Source organism: Littorina saxatilis, linkage group LG1 (assembly GCF_037325665.1).
Source record: "Littorina saxatilis isolate snail1 linkage group LG1, US_GU_Lsax_2.0, whole genome shotgun sequence".
Taxonomy (NCBI): domain Eukaryota; kingdom Metazoa; phylum Mollusca; class Gastropoda; order Littorinimorpha; family Littorinidae; genus Littorina; species Littorina saxatilis.
In genome coordinates this window covers 103,248,936-103,263,232 of record NC_090245.1, presented here as the reverse complement: position 1 = coordinate 103,263,232, position 14,297 = coordinate 103,248,936, and the positions used below count along the sequence as shown (strand labels likewise).

Genomic DNA, 14,297 nt, shown 5'->3' with positions numbered 1-14,297 from the left:
GGAGACGAACAAGAACACATGTCAAAATCAAACACCTTTAAAGGACTTTCAAGTGCAAAACACCTCACATCCCTTTCCCTCTTACTCCCCTCCCCCACTACCCCCTCCCACCCATCCACCTTTCCTAAACTTCCCAACCCAAGTCTGTTAACCAACCTTATCATTTAAAAAACCAAACAAACAAACAAATTCCCAACCATACCTGCAGTAATAGCCTGCATTACAAGGACCAGTAGGGGCCGTCAGGTTGTGAAGGTCACAGTAGGACCCGCCCGTACACTGTGTACACGACGTCACATTGGCAAGGCCAAGGTCAGGGCTGAACGTGCCAGGCGGACACGACTGCCAGTTGAAACCAGTTCCCTCCCGACAGTAAAAACCAGCGGGGCAAAGCTCAGGAGTTTCCCCGTTAGTGCAATACATCCCTGCAGGACAGATGCTGCAGAGGTCGTTCTGGGTCGTGTTGGCGTACGTTCCAGCCGCACAGGGGATGGGTACGCCTGTACCGATAGGGCAGTAGTGACCTGTGGGGCACACGTTGCCAGTGATGGCGTCGGTGGGGGCTGGGGAGGTGGCGTTGCCGCTGCAGTAGTAGCCCGCGCTGCAGTTGGAGTAGGGCTTGACGAGGCCTGGTGAGGGGCAATACTGACCGGGGTCGCACGACTGGCATTCTGATTCGGCAGTCAGACCTGGAAAAGCACATTTTAAGATTCAAGACTCAAGACTCAAACTTTTACTGTCCTTATCAAAACAAAGAAAATTGCCATGCAGTGTTGGGCGGTTACAAATATAAAATAATCACCTTTTATGATGCTGTAAAGCAGAAAGCAACTTAAAAGTTTGAAGTAGAAAATGTATGTTGTAATTAAGACAGCAAACTTGATAAAACCATGAATAACAATAATAACACACGGGCACACTCTCACTCAAAACAGAGGGGAAGGAGGACTTTGAATCTCGGAAAAGAATTCAGCCGCTAAAATTATCAAAAAAGCTCAAAGTCACTCGTCAGTTCCCTGAATCTCACTTCTTGTCACCGCTGGCAATAACCACAGGTGACAAATAATGTCATAAAAAAAACTGTAAGTGTAGTTCATTGCCTCCACTCTCATTTTCAATCTTCTATTAAATATCACACCTGGTTTTAACATACAGTTCCTTCTCCTTCGTTCATGGGCTGAAACTCCCACGTTCACTCATGTTTTTGCAAAAAGAAGAAGAAGAACATACAGTTAACTATTCCATGAGGTTTAGAATTCATCACTTACCATACATCATGTTGTAAGTGCCAGCAGGGCAGAGTGTTGTGGCGTTAGACCCTGTCAGGCAGTAGCCACCCATCTCGCAAATATCTCCCGTCTTTCCGTCTGTGGGTGTTGGGCTTGACGCACCAAGCACACAGAAATATCCGCTGCTGCACTGTCCGGCAGGGGAAGACAACCCTTCACTGTCACAGAACATTCCACCGGTGCAAAGCTGGCACTCCGAGGAAGCTTTGAGGTGCGTGTTGGGGCTGAACGTTCCGTTAGGGCAGGGGTACTCTGTGGCAAAGCGGGTAGCGTTGGGGCAGTAGAAGCCTGGCTGGCAAGAGACAGGGTTCTGAACCCCATGAGAGCAGACTGAGTTGTTCTGGAGCGTGCCGTCACAGTAGTAGCTTTCTGGGCAAACTTTGCAGTCCAGCTGAAACAAGCACAGAACAATTTGGAGTAAAGTGGGACCCCTATTTTAAGATCCCCCAATTTAAGACTTCCCTCCCTTTTCTTCTTCTTCTGCGTTCGTGGGCTGAAACTCCCACGTACACTCGTGTTTTTTGCATGAGTGGAATTTTACGTGTATGACCGTTTTTTACCCTGCCATTTGGGCAGCCATACGCCGTTTCCGGAGGAAGCATGCTGGGTATTTTCGTGTTTCTATAACCCACCGAACTCTGACATGGATTACAGGATCTTTTTCGTGCGCATTTGGTCTTGTGCTTGCGTGTACACACGGGGGGTGTTCGGACACCGAGGAGAGTCTGCACACAAAGTTGACTCTGAGAAATAAATCTCTCGCCGAACGTGGGGACGAACTCACGCTGACAGCGGCCAACTGGATACAAATCCAGCGCGCTACCGACTGAGCTACATCCCCGCCCTACTCCCTCCCTTTTAAGACCATCTTTTCTCAGACTTTTTGTTCATAGCCTTTGAAAAATCTACCCCCATTTTAAGACTCCCTCCTTTTTAAAATCTGATTTTTTCAGCTTTTTGGTGGTCTTAACAGGGGGGTTTCACTGTACTCTCACCTGTCCGAACTCATCCTGGTAGGACCCCGAGGCACAGGCCAGCTCCGTGGCACTGCCCTGAGGGCAGTAGTGGCCCGGCGTGCAGACAAAGGAGACTGGACTGCTGACATTCTGACCCTCTGGACAGTAGTAGCCAGCGTCACAAGGACCAGTGGGGGCCACCAGGGCGTAGTTGTCGCAGTAGTATCCTGACATCGTAAACAAAGGAAGTAGTGAACATGGATTGAGAAGTGTTGGCAAGTGAGGCCAAATACAGGGCGATTCTCCCCCCCCCCCCCCAAAAAAAAAAAAACAAAAAAAGAAGCTGAAGTTGTACACCAAATATGAAGTTATTTGGTCAACAGATGTAGAAATAATTACCATTTTTGTGTGTTGTATTTTTAGGGGTTCACCCTGTACCATGCAGCTTTAGACTTTGGTCAAAATGCAAATTGGCTTTGTGTTGGTATCATATAAGGACAAAGGCAGATGCGCTGGAACAAGCCTGTTTGCATCAGAACTAATCAGTTCCAAAACTTGTTTGAAATATCTTTTCAGGCTTACATAATCATGCTAACAAATTAAAACAAAAAGCTGGAAATATCAACTTAAAAATGATCTGTTACAAATCTTTCTAAATTGTTGGCATCCACACACACAAGACAAACAAATCCAAACCTGGCTGAAATCTCATTCACGTTTACATAATCAAGAAATGATTAAGAAATGAAACTCAACAAAACAATAAATTGACGAAAGAAGCACTCTAAAAACATTTCAAAACTTCTCACCAGCAGTGCAGAGTTTACAGTCAGCGAAGGCAACATTCCCGGTAGCATTTGAGAAGTAGCCCGGCGGACACTGCTCTGGTGTGCCTGTACCCACAGGACAGTAGTGACCTGGGGTGCAGAGGTCACCCGTGACACCATCGGTGGGGTCGGGTCGCACGGCTGCCAAAGTGCAGTAGTGCCCTGCGTTACACTCGCCTCTGACGTTGGCCAGCCCAGCCACAGAGCAGTAGTAACCTGGAAAGAAAATGATCAGGATTGGGTGAGTGAAAGAGTGTTGGGAACAGTGACACGTCAGGCAATCCAGATATAAAAAGGGCAAATAATCTTCAAATTATCTGGTCTTAAATTACTCCAATAAGTAATTCTGCATTTCTACAAGCAGGTAACCCTTTCGACTCCCTTTTGCCACATAATCTAACATTTTATTTTACAAACAATGAAAGATTAACTGTCATTCGCAAACCATTCGGCCACGACTAGTATAAACTGATTCATGTGCATCCCGAATCTCTCATCACAAGCGTACTCTGACTCGGCACATTCATACCCTGTTTATTCCTAACACTAATACTTGCCCGATGCTACCCAGCATGTCGTAAGAGGCGACTAACGGTTCTGTTTCTCCTTTTACCCTTGTTAAGTGTTTCTTGTATAGAATATAGTCGATGTTTGTAAAGATTTTAGTCAAGCAGTATGTAAGAAATGTTAAGTCCTTTGTACTGGAAACTTGCATTCTCCCAGTGAGGTCATATATTGTACTACGTTGCAAGCCCCTGGAGCAATTTTTTGATTAGTGCTTTTGTGAACAAGAAACAATTAACAAGTGGCTCTATCCCATCTCCCCCCTTTCCCCTATCCCATCTCCCCCCTTTCCCCTATCCCATCTCCCCCCTTTCCCCGTCGCGATATAACCTTGAATGGTTGAAAACGACGTTAAACACCAAATAAAGAAAAGAAGAAAACTAATACTTGTGACACTCCCACCCCTGTTATTTCAATTCTCAAAGAAGTATAAACTCCAAACAGGTAAATACCTGAATAGAAACAAGAGACTGCAGGTGAGAAGAACAAGAACTAGATAACAATGGAAATGTAGTCACCAGTACCAGAAACACAAACACTAGAAACATTTTTATTGTTCGTGTTTCTGGTACTGGTGAGTACATTTTCTTTGTTATCTAGATATATAGCCATTGTAGCACACTAACCTGGCAAGCAGTCCAGCGGCTGGTCAGATCCTGCAGGACAGTACTGTCCGGGCTGGCACTGGCCGCCGGTGCTGTTGACTGGGCAGTAGCAGCCGGTGTTGGTGTAGTTGGCTATGTCGGTGGGTGTGGTGCTCCAGGCTCCTCTCACGCAGTACCAGCCTGCGCTGCAGTCGCCAGCCGGTGCGCTGAGTCCCGGCGTGTCGCAGAACTTGCCTGGGTCACACGGCGTGCAGTCTGCTTCACTCTGCTTGCCTGTGTTGGAGAAGAAAAATAAATTAGAAATAACTGCGTGTGTTTTTCCACGTTTTTCCACATGAGTGGTTATGCATTAAGAACTAGGAAAGTTACGAGTTGTAGCCAAAGTTGCAAAAGCAAATTCCCAAACCTAACACGTTGTAAGCATCCTCTTACAACTGAATCATCTATTACAAGTGATTTTCTTCTTCTCCTCGTTCGTATTACAAGTAATAATGAAAAGACAGAGGATAAAATTTTATTACAACCATGTGCAATACACCGGAATGTTGCTTGGCTTGAATACATTCAATCACAACAAGACCGTATTTATTGCAAAACTCTGTTTTTCTCAGTTTTTGTCTGTTGCACACAGAAACTGATGAAAAAACGAAAAACAATCACTTTGAGTACTCAGTAGGCATAACAACCCAATACTGCACCATTCCACAGAGAAACCGTGAAGCAAGGACAGCAAGGCGACACCAAGTACAACACAAACACTCACCAGCAACACCATTGTAGGTGCCAGCGCTGCAAGGGAACTCGTTTGCATGTTTCGTTCCCAGGGGGCAGTAGTAGCCGGTAGGGCAGTCACTTCCAGCGTACGTAGTGGAATTCTCCAGGCAGAAATATCCAGCAGGACACGGCGTGCAAGACGACTCTCCAGTGCTGGGGTTGTACGTTCCGGCTGCACAGCCGAGCGGGTAAGACGTTCCGTTGGGGCAGAAGTGACCCACTGGGCACGGCCCTCCGGTGGCGTCCTGCACAGGGTTGTTGGGAGAGTCGGCCCCCTCCAGGCAGTAGAAGCCTGCCCAGCATGGCCCGGAGGGTTCTGTGAGACCCGCACTTCCACAGTAGTAGCCGTAGCTGCACGCGGAACAACCGTTGACGCCCACAGCCTTGGTGTTGTTGTTGAATTTCCCAGCGGGGCAAGCGGTGGGGGTGGTGGTTCCCACTCCGCAGAAGTGACCGCTGGGACAAGGGCCTGCAACGCCGGAGTTATTCACATCCGGGGTGGCCGTGTCGGAACCGCTTGTGCAGTAGTACCCGGCGGCACACTGGCCCGTCACTGCAGTAGCGTTGGGCTGTGAGCAGTAGTCACCTCCACTACACTGCGTGCAGTTGTCAACGTCCCACAGACCAGACGCCACACTGAAGGTTCCTGGAGGGCACGACTGCCACACCTGTCCTGTGCCCTCGGGGCAGTAGAAGCCTGGGGGACAGGGGTCTGGTGTCAGACCGGTGATGCAGTAGGAGCCAGGGGTACAGTTCCAGCAGCTGTCTGCACCGGTGTTGGTCATGTAGCTTCCGTCAGCGCAGGGCAGGGGCGAGCCTGTACCTTCTGGGCAGTAGTGGCCAATAGTGCAGAGGTCTCCTATGAAATTCAACCAATATTGCTTTGAAATAAAGATAAAGGCAGACCAGGTCAAGTAAAACTTCATGAAGTAATGAAGTATGTACACTCGTAAAGAAATAACAGGTGCAACAGAATACAAAACATTGTCTCCATGTCTGTGTGTGCATGTTTGAACAATCAAAATACTAAGAAACCTGTCCGAGTTTGCATCCGTCTATGCATCTGTTCAGATATTTCAGACTGAGTTCTTTATTTCAGTACAGAAAAATTATGTACAGCTTTCTCTTACATAAAAAATGCCTCTTACAAAACACTATGGCTCAAATATTAAACATGAAGTATAACTTTTTCTTACCTGTAACTCCTCCATCACTAGGCATGGGATCTGTAGCGTTCTGAGAGCAGTAATAACCAGCAGTGCAAAGTCCAGACGGGGTTGTCAGGCCTGTTCCGTTGCAGTAGTTCCCAGCCGAGCACACCTGACACTCGCCGCTCAAAGCCAGACCCGTGCTGCCGGACCAGGTACCCAGAGGGCACGGGTCGGGTACGGGTACCCCCTTCCCACAGTAGTGACCGGCTGGACAATGCTGACCCGTTGTGCCGTCAGTGGGAGTGGCAGACGAGGAACCGTTCATGCACCAGTAGCGTGCATTGCACTCGTCTAGAAAACATAAGACAAGAGTGGAAATCATACCCAAGTGAGGCTGAGCACAAAGAGTTTCTGCAGTGCCACAAAGTGACTATTCAGTGTAGACAATGTTTTATGACCCATATTCTGACCGCTACACAGAGTGAGAATCAGAAATAAGCACCAGGACTCACACAAAAGAACTAACTGTTGCATGCTTGTGATTATTTGTTTGAGTGTAGTACTTTTAAGCTTGGCGTAACAGCGTAGCAATTTGTCTTAAAACATAGCATGCAGCTCTGATCAAGGCACCAACCTGTGTAGTTACTGAGCCCAGCAGTAGCGCAGTATGTGCCTGGGTCGCACAGCAAGCACTGGGTCACATCCTCCAGTTGGGTACCGGGGCTGTAGGTACCCGCAGGACACGGGTACTGGGTGGCCCACTGGGTACCGTTGACACAGTAGTGACCCACAGGGCACGGGTAGGTCAGGTATGTGTCCAGCGTGTTGTTACCGTCGCAGTAGTGACCTGGAGCATATGCAATAAATGACTGTAGGAAAGTACAACACAACTCAATATCACCTCCGCGTTACTTCCCATCATAGACATCCAAAATGCGGTTCGACAGGGGGACTTGATGGATTTTCTTATTTTCAAATCAAATCTCTTTGAAAACTAAAGAAAAGGGTAGAAAGATATCCAATTTTACGGATGTGGCTGAGCAACACATGACTTTCAGTGAGATCAGCGAAACGCTACATGAAATGCACTCGGGGTGCATTCCCTGTTCACCAGAAAAACGCCTTCAGAAAGGGCACCTACAGGGAATGCACCAATTGTTTGTCGACTTAGACCCCTTCTGCCTTAATAGGGGGTTTCCACTGTACAGCGGAACCCCCCTTTTAAGACCCCCCAATTTAAGACTTCCTCCATTTTAAGACCCTGTTTTCTTGGACTTTCTGTTCATAACCTCTGTAAATGTACCCCCATTTTAAGACTCCCTCCTTTTTAAGACCTGATCTCATATTTTTGAAGGTCTTAAAAAGGAGGGTTCCACTGTATTAACATTTCTTCCCCCCAAATTTGACACAGAGAAGATGAGTGTTTTGATAACTTACCAGCCACACATTCTTTGCAAGTCCCCTGTGCAGTCTGATCCTGGTACGTTCCAGACGGGCAGTGGATCTCAGCATGGCTTCCCAGGGGGCAGTAGTTACCCGCACTGCACGGGAATGGTGTTGCAATGCTTTGACCCGTCGGGCAGTAGTATCCTGCACAGTGGACAGTATAACTGGTTGAAATATGTTTCTGATGTGAGTCGAAAGTGAAACAGAATCAAAGGAAATCAAGACATTCATTCAGATCAAATGAGCGCTTATGAGAATGCATAAAGACAAGATAATGTCAAGCTGGAGCGTCTGTAAAATCGACAAGTCTGGCAATGGAACAAAATCCAGATGTGGATGGAGCAGTGAATGCTGGGATGGGGCGATGTGAGCGCAAACTGGGACAAGGAACAGTAGGATGTATCGGGACAGGCACACATACACACACAAAATGTCAAGCTAAATGTAACTTGCAGGCAAACAAATAGATGTGCTTCTAGAGACAGATATACTCACACATGCAAGCCAGACACGCAGACAAACACATACGCACAAGATACACTGACCGAAACACATACACAGACCCATAAAACCACCCCTTCCCACAACGACAAATGGGCCCCAACACAAGACCATAAAGGCCTTCACCACATCTCAATACCATTACTTTGTTTGCCACTACAGCTCACAACCACAGTACATGAAGAGTTACGAACATAAACATTCGCTTACACATATATTCAAGAACTATTTAAAAGACTTGATGATGAACACATTTTAGTTACCTGTACTTTTACTTGTTTTTGCTAGCCTTGTGGCCTTTTTTATATTATTTTATCTTATATGTAAGAAGTGAATGGGTGTATGATTGCAACCCACACTAGGACAAATACCAATGGCTTTTATTCTATATGGCAGAAAAACGTTGTGTCGTGTCATGTCTCGTGTCTCGTCTCGTCTTGTCTTCATTACAAGGTCCTGTGGGTGTGGTATTACTAACACAGTACATGAAGAGTCTTACCTTCGTCACAAGGTCCCGTGGGGGCGGTAAGGCCAGGAGAGCCGCAGTAGTAGCCCTGTGTACAGTTTGTGCAGTCAGACACTGCTGTGTTGCTCGTCTGACTGGAGAAAGTGCTGCTGGGACATTTGTCCTGGTCGATGCCTGTACCTGCCACTGTAGTCCCACAAAGAAGCAGAGATTTAGTTTGAACAGTTCTTGCAAATGGCAGGGAAAAAAATCGGTCATACACGTCAAAAACAGCTTATGGAAAACACAAGTGTACATGGGAATTGCAGCCCATGAATGCAGTAGAAGAAGAAGAAGAGAAAAAAAGAAAAAGAAGAAGAAGAAGAAGAAGAAGAAGAAGAAGAAAAAGAACAGTTCTTACCTTTTTACCTGGCATCAGATTCTGAAATTGTTAAGAATTCTAAAGCATTTTGTCTATATACTGGTCTGAACATTGCTTTATTCAATCATCAACTTGTTTTAACAAGACATAACTAACATTTACATCCACATATGAACAAGATCATTACTTAAAACTACAAAACTAGAAGCAACAGAAAGATGAAAACCTACTGCAATATCTGCCGGGGGGACAGACGTCCCCAGTAATTCCATCTGTTGGATCCTCCACTGACGCCCCTCTGCCACAGTAGTAGCCTGCTTTACAAGGCCCCGTCACATTGGCTAAACCTGAAGACAAAAAAACACCCACAGCATATTACTCAATACGATATTTTGTCCAAATCAGTCAAGCATACAATTCAACCCAAACGCTACTGAAATGTATGAAAAACATTGAATTCGACATTTTATAAATACACACATCAACCAAAACATTACCCAGTCAACCTGTGTGCCTTTCTGCACTCCAGCCACTTTTACCACCCTCCACATCGAGACAGTGATCGTTCTTCGAGAACGTGCTAGCGGTCGAGGAGAGCAATGACTGTTGAGGTCTGTGTTAAATATCATATTTTGGTAAAAAAATTCAAATTACATTAATCTATCAATCCATTTTTAGTAAGAATTCTTATTTTTTAGGATTGAATGCACACCGTTTTGTACTCAGCCACCTAAATATAAGTTTTCGTTTGCCGCTGGCATCACATGGCTCAAAGAAGGAAAATCCAATCTTCAATCAATGCATTGACCAATGTATTACATCCCCCGACAGCGGTGTATGGCTGCCTGAATGGCAGGGTAAAAACGTCCAAACCCACTCATGCAAAAGCATGAGTGAACGTGGGAGTTTCATCCCATGAACGAAGAAGAAGATGAATGTATTACACAGAAAATCTACCAAGGTACTTCAGCCTACCTGGTGTTTCACAGTGGTACCCATCAAGACAAGGGGTAGGTTCCCACGACCCTTGCGGACAGAAGTATCCAGGCTGGCACTCTCCTCCCGTAGAGTTGCTGGGACACAGACACGAGCCGTCTGTGTAGTTGTTGAAATCGGTCGGCTGGCTTGACCAGGCTCCCAGCAAGCAGAAGTAGCCTGGAAGAAATTCATCCAGAAAGATAACATTTGAGGCAAATACAGTACTGCCTGACAGTACAACCACATATTTACAAGATACAAAACTAGAAGCAACGGAAAAATGAAAACATACTGCAGTATCTGCCGGGAAGGCAGACAGCACCAGTAATTCCAGGCAGATCAAATTCAGAGTTCATGCACTGAATGAATCCAGTCCGGCAAGGTCAGCTTTTGACATCTATGAATCTTTTACACCAGAGAATAACAAATGGGTTGGGAACGTAGAGAGGTTTGACATTTATAAAAATAATAACAGCAGGGATGTACATTTTTCATTTGTCTCTCTGTGTGTTAATTTTGCTACTCAGTTTGTACAGTGTAAATTTAACCCCTGTAGTTTTTCTTTAAAAAAACAAACACACAAGACAGAAAGAAAACAAAAACTACAATACTGAACAAAATATGAAGCAAGATTCAAAAGATCAACACAGCCAGGCACACACCTGCATCACAGGAACCCGTAGGAAGTGTCAGTCCCTCGCTACCGCAATACTGTCCACCAGGGCAAGGGAAGCAATCAACCACCTCCATGCCCATCGTCAAGTTGCGGTGACTGCCCTTCGGACAGGGAAACTCTGTGCTCTGCTTGGTTCCGTTGGGACAATAGTGGCCCTGAGGGCAGGGGTACAGCTCGTAGTTGGTGATGTTGGCTGGGCAGAAGTAGCCCGCCGGACAGCTGAAGCATTCCAAACGTCCAGTCACGTTGTTGTAAGTACCCTCCGGACACTCCAGGGGGTAGGAGGTACCCTCTGGACAGTAGTGACCGATGGGACACGGCCCTCCTTTGGTTGGATCTGCACCTGAAAACAAACACACGAAACATTTATTTATTTGTTCATCTGTTTATTAACTCAAATGAGCACAAAAACTGAGCACACACAGACAGAATTTAAAAACAACAACAAAATTTGAAATCTAAACAACAGAATAACTGAAGGTGAGAACAATGAAGCTGAAAACAAAAGAATTCTTTACTCACCAAGACAAGGAAAGCGCATTTAAAATGTCAACATTTTCGCCTATGGCGGCTTCTGTGAAATGCTGAGCAGATTACTAGTAAGTTCTCTTGCACACAAATTGCCAAGCCTAAGCTCCAGTGAGCACAAAATTCTCTCAGCCTTTTCCTTCATTTTTTTCTGATGAGATTTGCAAACTTCTCTAAAGAAATGTTCAAGTAGGAGCCATGGACTTGCGTGAACATTGAATTATCATAGAAGTAAAGAATGCAAATTTTCTATTTCAATATTGTTTACACTGTGTTGCAGTTTGCTGAACAATTAAATTAGTTGCCGCTCACAGAATACTAAAAGCTGTGTCTCAGTATAATATCAACAACAACAAATTTTAATCTTATTTTCAATTACTGACACTTTTATGCAAGTGTAGCATGCTGATATACACAACAAAGTATTTTGTACATTTACCTGTGCATTTTTATTTATAAACTTACCTGTAGGTGTAGGTGAGTCACTGCCCACCAGACAGTAGAACCCAGGTGAGCACGGTCCAGAGACGTTGACCAGTCCCATAGTGCCACAGTAGTTGCCGAGCGTGCAGTCAAAACACTCCGATGATGCCTTTGCATACTCCACATCACGGTATGTTCCGATTGGACACAGTGCTGGTGTGGTTGTTTTTTCTTCACAGTAACGACCCGCAGGACACGGTCCACCGATTCCCGTTGTGTTGCCAGGTGCTGGCTGACTGACGTTCACACCTGTTGACGAGAAGTTAATGGTGTCGAATGACAAGTGAACCAATAAAAAGTGCAAGATCCTGTCTTGCCCCATCAAATATAAAACAATCTAAGACTTAACAAGAGGCGAAGCCATCAAGGCTCACGTAAGAAATCGACAAACAGTAACACAAACTCAATCACTCCGTCACACACACACACACACACACACACACACACACACACACACACACACACACACACACACACACACACACACACACACACACACACACACACACACACACACACACACACACAGAAAGAGCATAGGTGAAACTGTGCAAGAAAGCGAGACACTAGATCTAGATCTGTCTGTCTGCATGTAGCCTACTTACAGGACACGACTGCCAACTAGTCTCGGCGCGCTCAAAATAATAATGACCGAGACTTTCAGTACTTCCTTCGCGTGACGTCTAACCCTCTTACGTCATAATGTGACGTCAATGTAATGTGACGTCTTCAAATGTTAGAGTTTCTACCACAGACATACACACACACGCACGCACAAACACACACACACACACACGCACAAACGCACAGACAGACAAAGTTATGATCGCATAGGCTACACTTACGTGAGCCAAAAACTGCATGTACACAGGGAGACACAACCTGGCTGATTAGTGTTGAAATCTCTTCATGAAAGTGTATTGTATTTGATAAAAGCTGGAATTGAAGGGACTTTTACTCCCACAAGTGAATATCCTACATTATCAATTGTCTGTTGTGAATCTTAGTTGCAGCGTCTACCTTAAATACCAATAGGCCTAAGTTCTACTGAATGTTTCACTTTGTCTATAACTAAACATTACTTAAATAATGTTTTTTTTGTCGTAGTATTTTGATTGTACAGCGTTTTGAGCTGGGGTTTAACCCTGGATACATGCGCTATATAAATATTATGCATTATTATTATTATTACTTTCCATGAACTTACCTTTCTTTTATTTTTTCTTGATTTTTGGAACATCAGCAGTCTGTCTTTTTTGGATTTGTTGCACTTTATCTCACAAGTAAAATCATACTACAACCCCCCCCCCCCCCCCCCCCCAAAATACACTTATGCATTATTTTACCCGCAAATTCTCTTTGCTTTGCAGGATTTCCTTTACAAATGGCATACATTTACTGCACATGGTACAGATTTCATGGAAAATTTCTAAAGTAAATTTTCATTTCATTAATATACTTACCCGAATCACATATATAGCAGTTGACACCGTCTGGTATGCTAAGGTACTGAAAGCGCTACCCATCTTTAAAGTAATTAAAGGGAAGCAACCCCACACCAAAAAAGCTGGAACTAGCATATGGTAGTGAGCTACCCCCTGGGAGTTACCTCCCATTAGCTACTTCCCATCCCACGCACGTGGCTACTTCATTCCGGCTCAGAGAAAAACCGAAACAAACAGCGGGGCAGGCGGGAGGGACTTCGATATGTGATTCGGGTAAGTATATTAATGAAATGAAAATTTACTTTAGAAATTTTCCATTAAATTACATATTCTTACTCCGAATCACATATATAGCAGATAACATCAACATGGCGGTGGGCAAGAAATAAATCAAACTCACCATCACATTCTGGACAGGAACTGGCCGGCTGCTATAAGGGCAGGTAGACCGCGAGATCCATCCTGTCTGAGTGCAGCCACGTCTCGAAGATAGTAATTAATGAAAATATCTTCTGAGCGCCAGTAAGCCGTCGAGAGCACCTCGTCAAGCCGTTGCGAGCGAAGAACGGCCAAAGACGAAGACCACGCCCTAGTCTCATGGGCTCTGGCCGAGACCAGGGGAAAGGCAGGCTGAGCCCCCCCCCCACTTGTGTGACACCAACTGTAGGCTTGCCGAATAAGGGACGACACCCACCGGGCCAACGTAACTCTTGAAACGTCTTTCTCCCTTGAAGTGAGAAGAGAGATAAACAATAGCTTTTGTGAGGAGGAACGAACCGGCTGAGTCCGAGCCAAATACAGACGTAAGGCCCTAACTGGACAGTTGACCGAATCAGGGTCATCCGGAGCCAACGCGTTGGTCAAGGCCTTGACGCGAACCAACGGAGAGGCCTGCCCCGGAGCCTGATTCTTGGCCAGGAAGTCGGGACGGAAACGAAGAGATACTGAGCCGTCCGACTCGAACAAAATGTCACCTGGCAGACCCGACAGAGCGTGGACCTCGCTACCCCGTCGGGCCGTAGCCAAAAGAACCAGAAAAAGAGTCTTGCGAGTGAGATTGTAGAGACTCGACTCGCTCAAAGGCTCAAATTCCGCGGACCGCAAGAACGCTAAAACAAGGAACAGGTCCCACTTAGGAGCGGGCAAACGAGACCGGACCTCCTTGAGAGCAGCGCCCTTAATGACAGCAGCGATCACCCCCCCCACTTGAACAGATCGGCCGATCTGCTTGAGAGTAGCAGAGATCG

The 14,297-nt window shown here is 45.7% G+C and overlaps 1 protein-coding gene across 1 annotated transcript in view; it reads right to left on the bottom strand.

The window, feature by feature from the left end:
* The window catches only part of LOC138958004 (uncharacterized), a 292,556-nt gene that overhangs the window by 196,446 nt on the left and 81,813 nt on the right, over positions 1-14,297 (bottom strand). Inside the window, exons 29-42 of the mRNA XM_070329034.1 lie at positions 11,588-11,854; positions 10,581-10,937; positions 9,916-10,095; positions 9,171-9,287; positions 8,613-8,765; positions 7,604-7,756; positions 6,801-7,013; positions 6,212-6,517; positions 5,005-5,874; positions 4,263-4,514; positions 3,055-3,288; positions 2,285-2,472; positions 1,269-1,680; positions 203-689 (exon numbers count right to left, since the gene is read on the bottom strand). Coding sequence (XP_070185135.1) covers positions 203-689; positions 1,269-1,680; positions 2,285-2,472; positions 3,055-3,288; positions 4,263-4,514; positions 5,005-5,874; positions 6,212-6,517; positions 6,801-7,013; positions 7,604-7,756; positions 8,613-8,765; positions 9,171-9,287; positions 9,916-10,095; positions 10,581-10,937; positions 11,588-11,854 — 4,189 coding nt within the window. The remainder of the gene's footprint in view (positions 1-202; positions 690-1,268; positions 1,681-2,284; positions 2,473-3,054; positions 3,289-4,262; positions 4,515-5,004; positions 5,875-6,211; positions 6,518-6,800; positions 7,014-7,603; positions 7,757-8,612; positions 8,766-9,170; positions 9,288-9,915; positions 10,096-10,580; positions 10,938-11,587; positions 11,855-14,297) is intronic.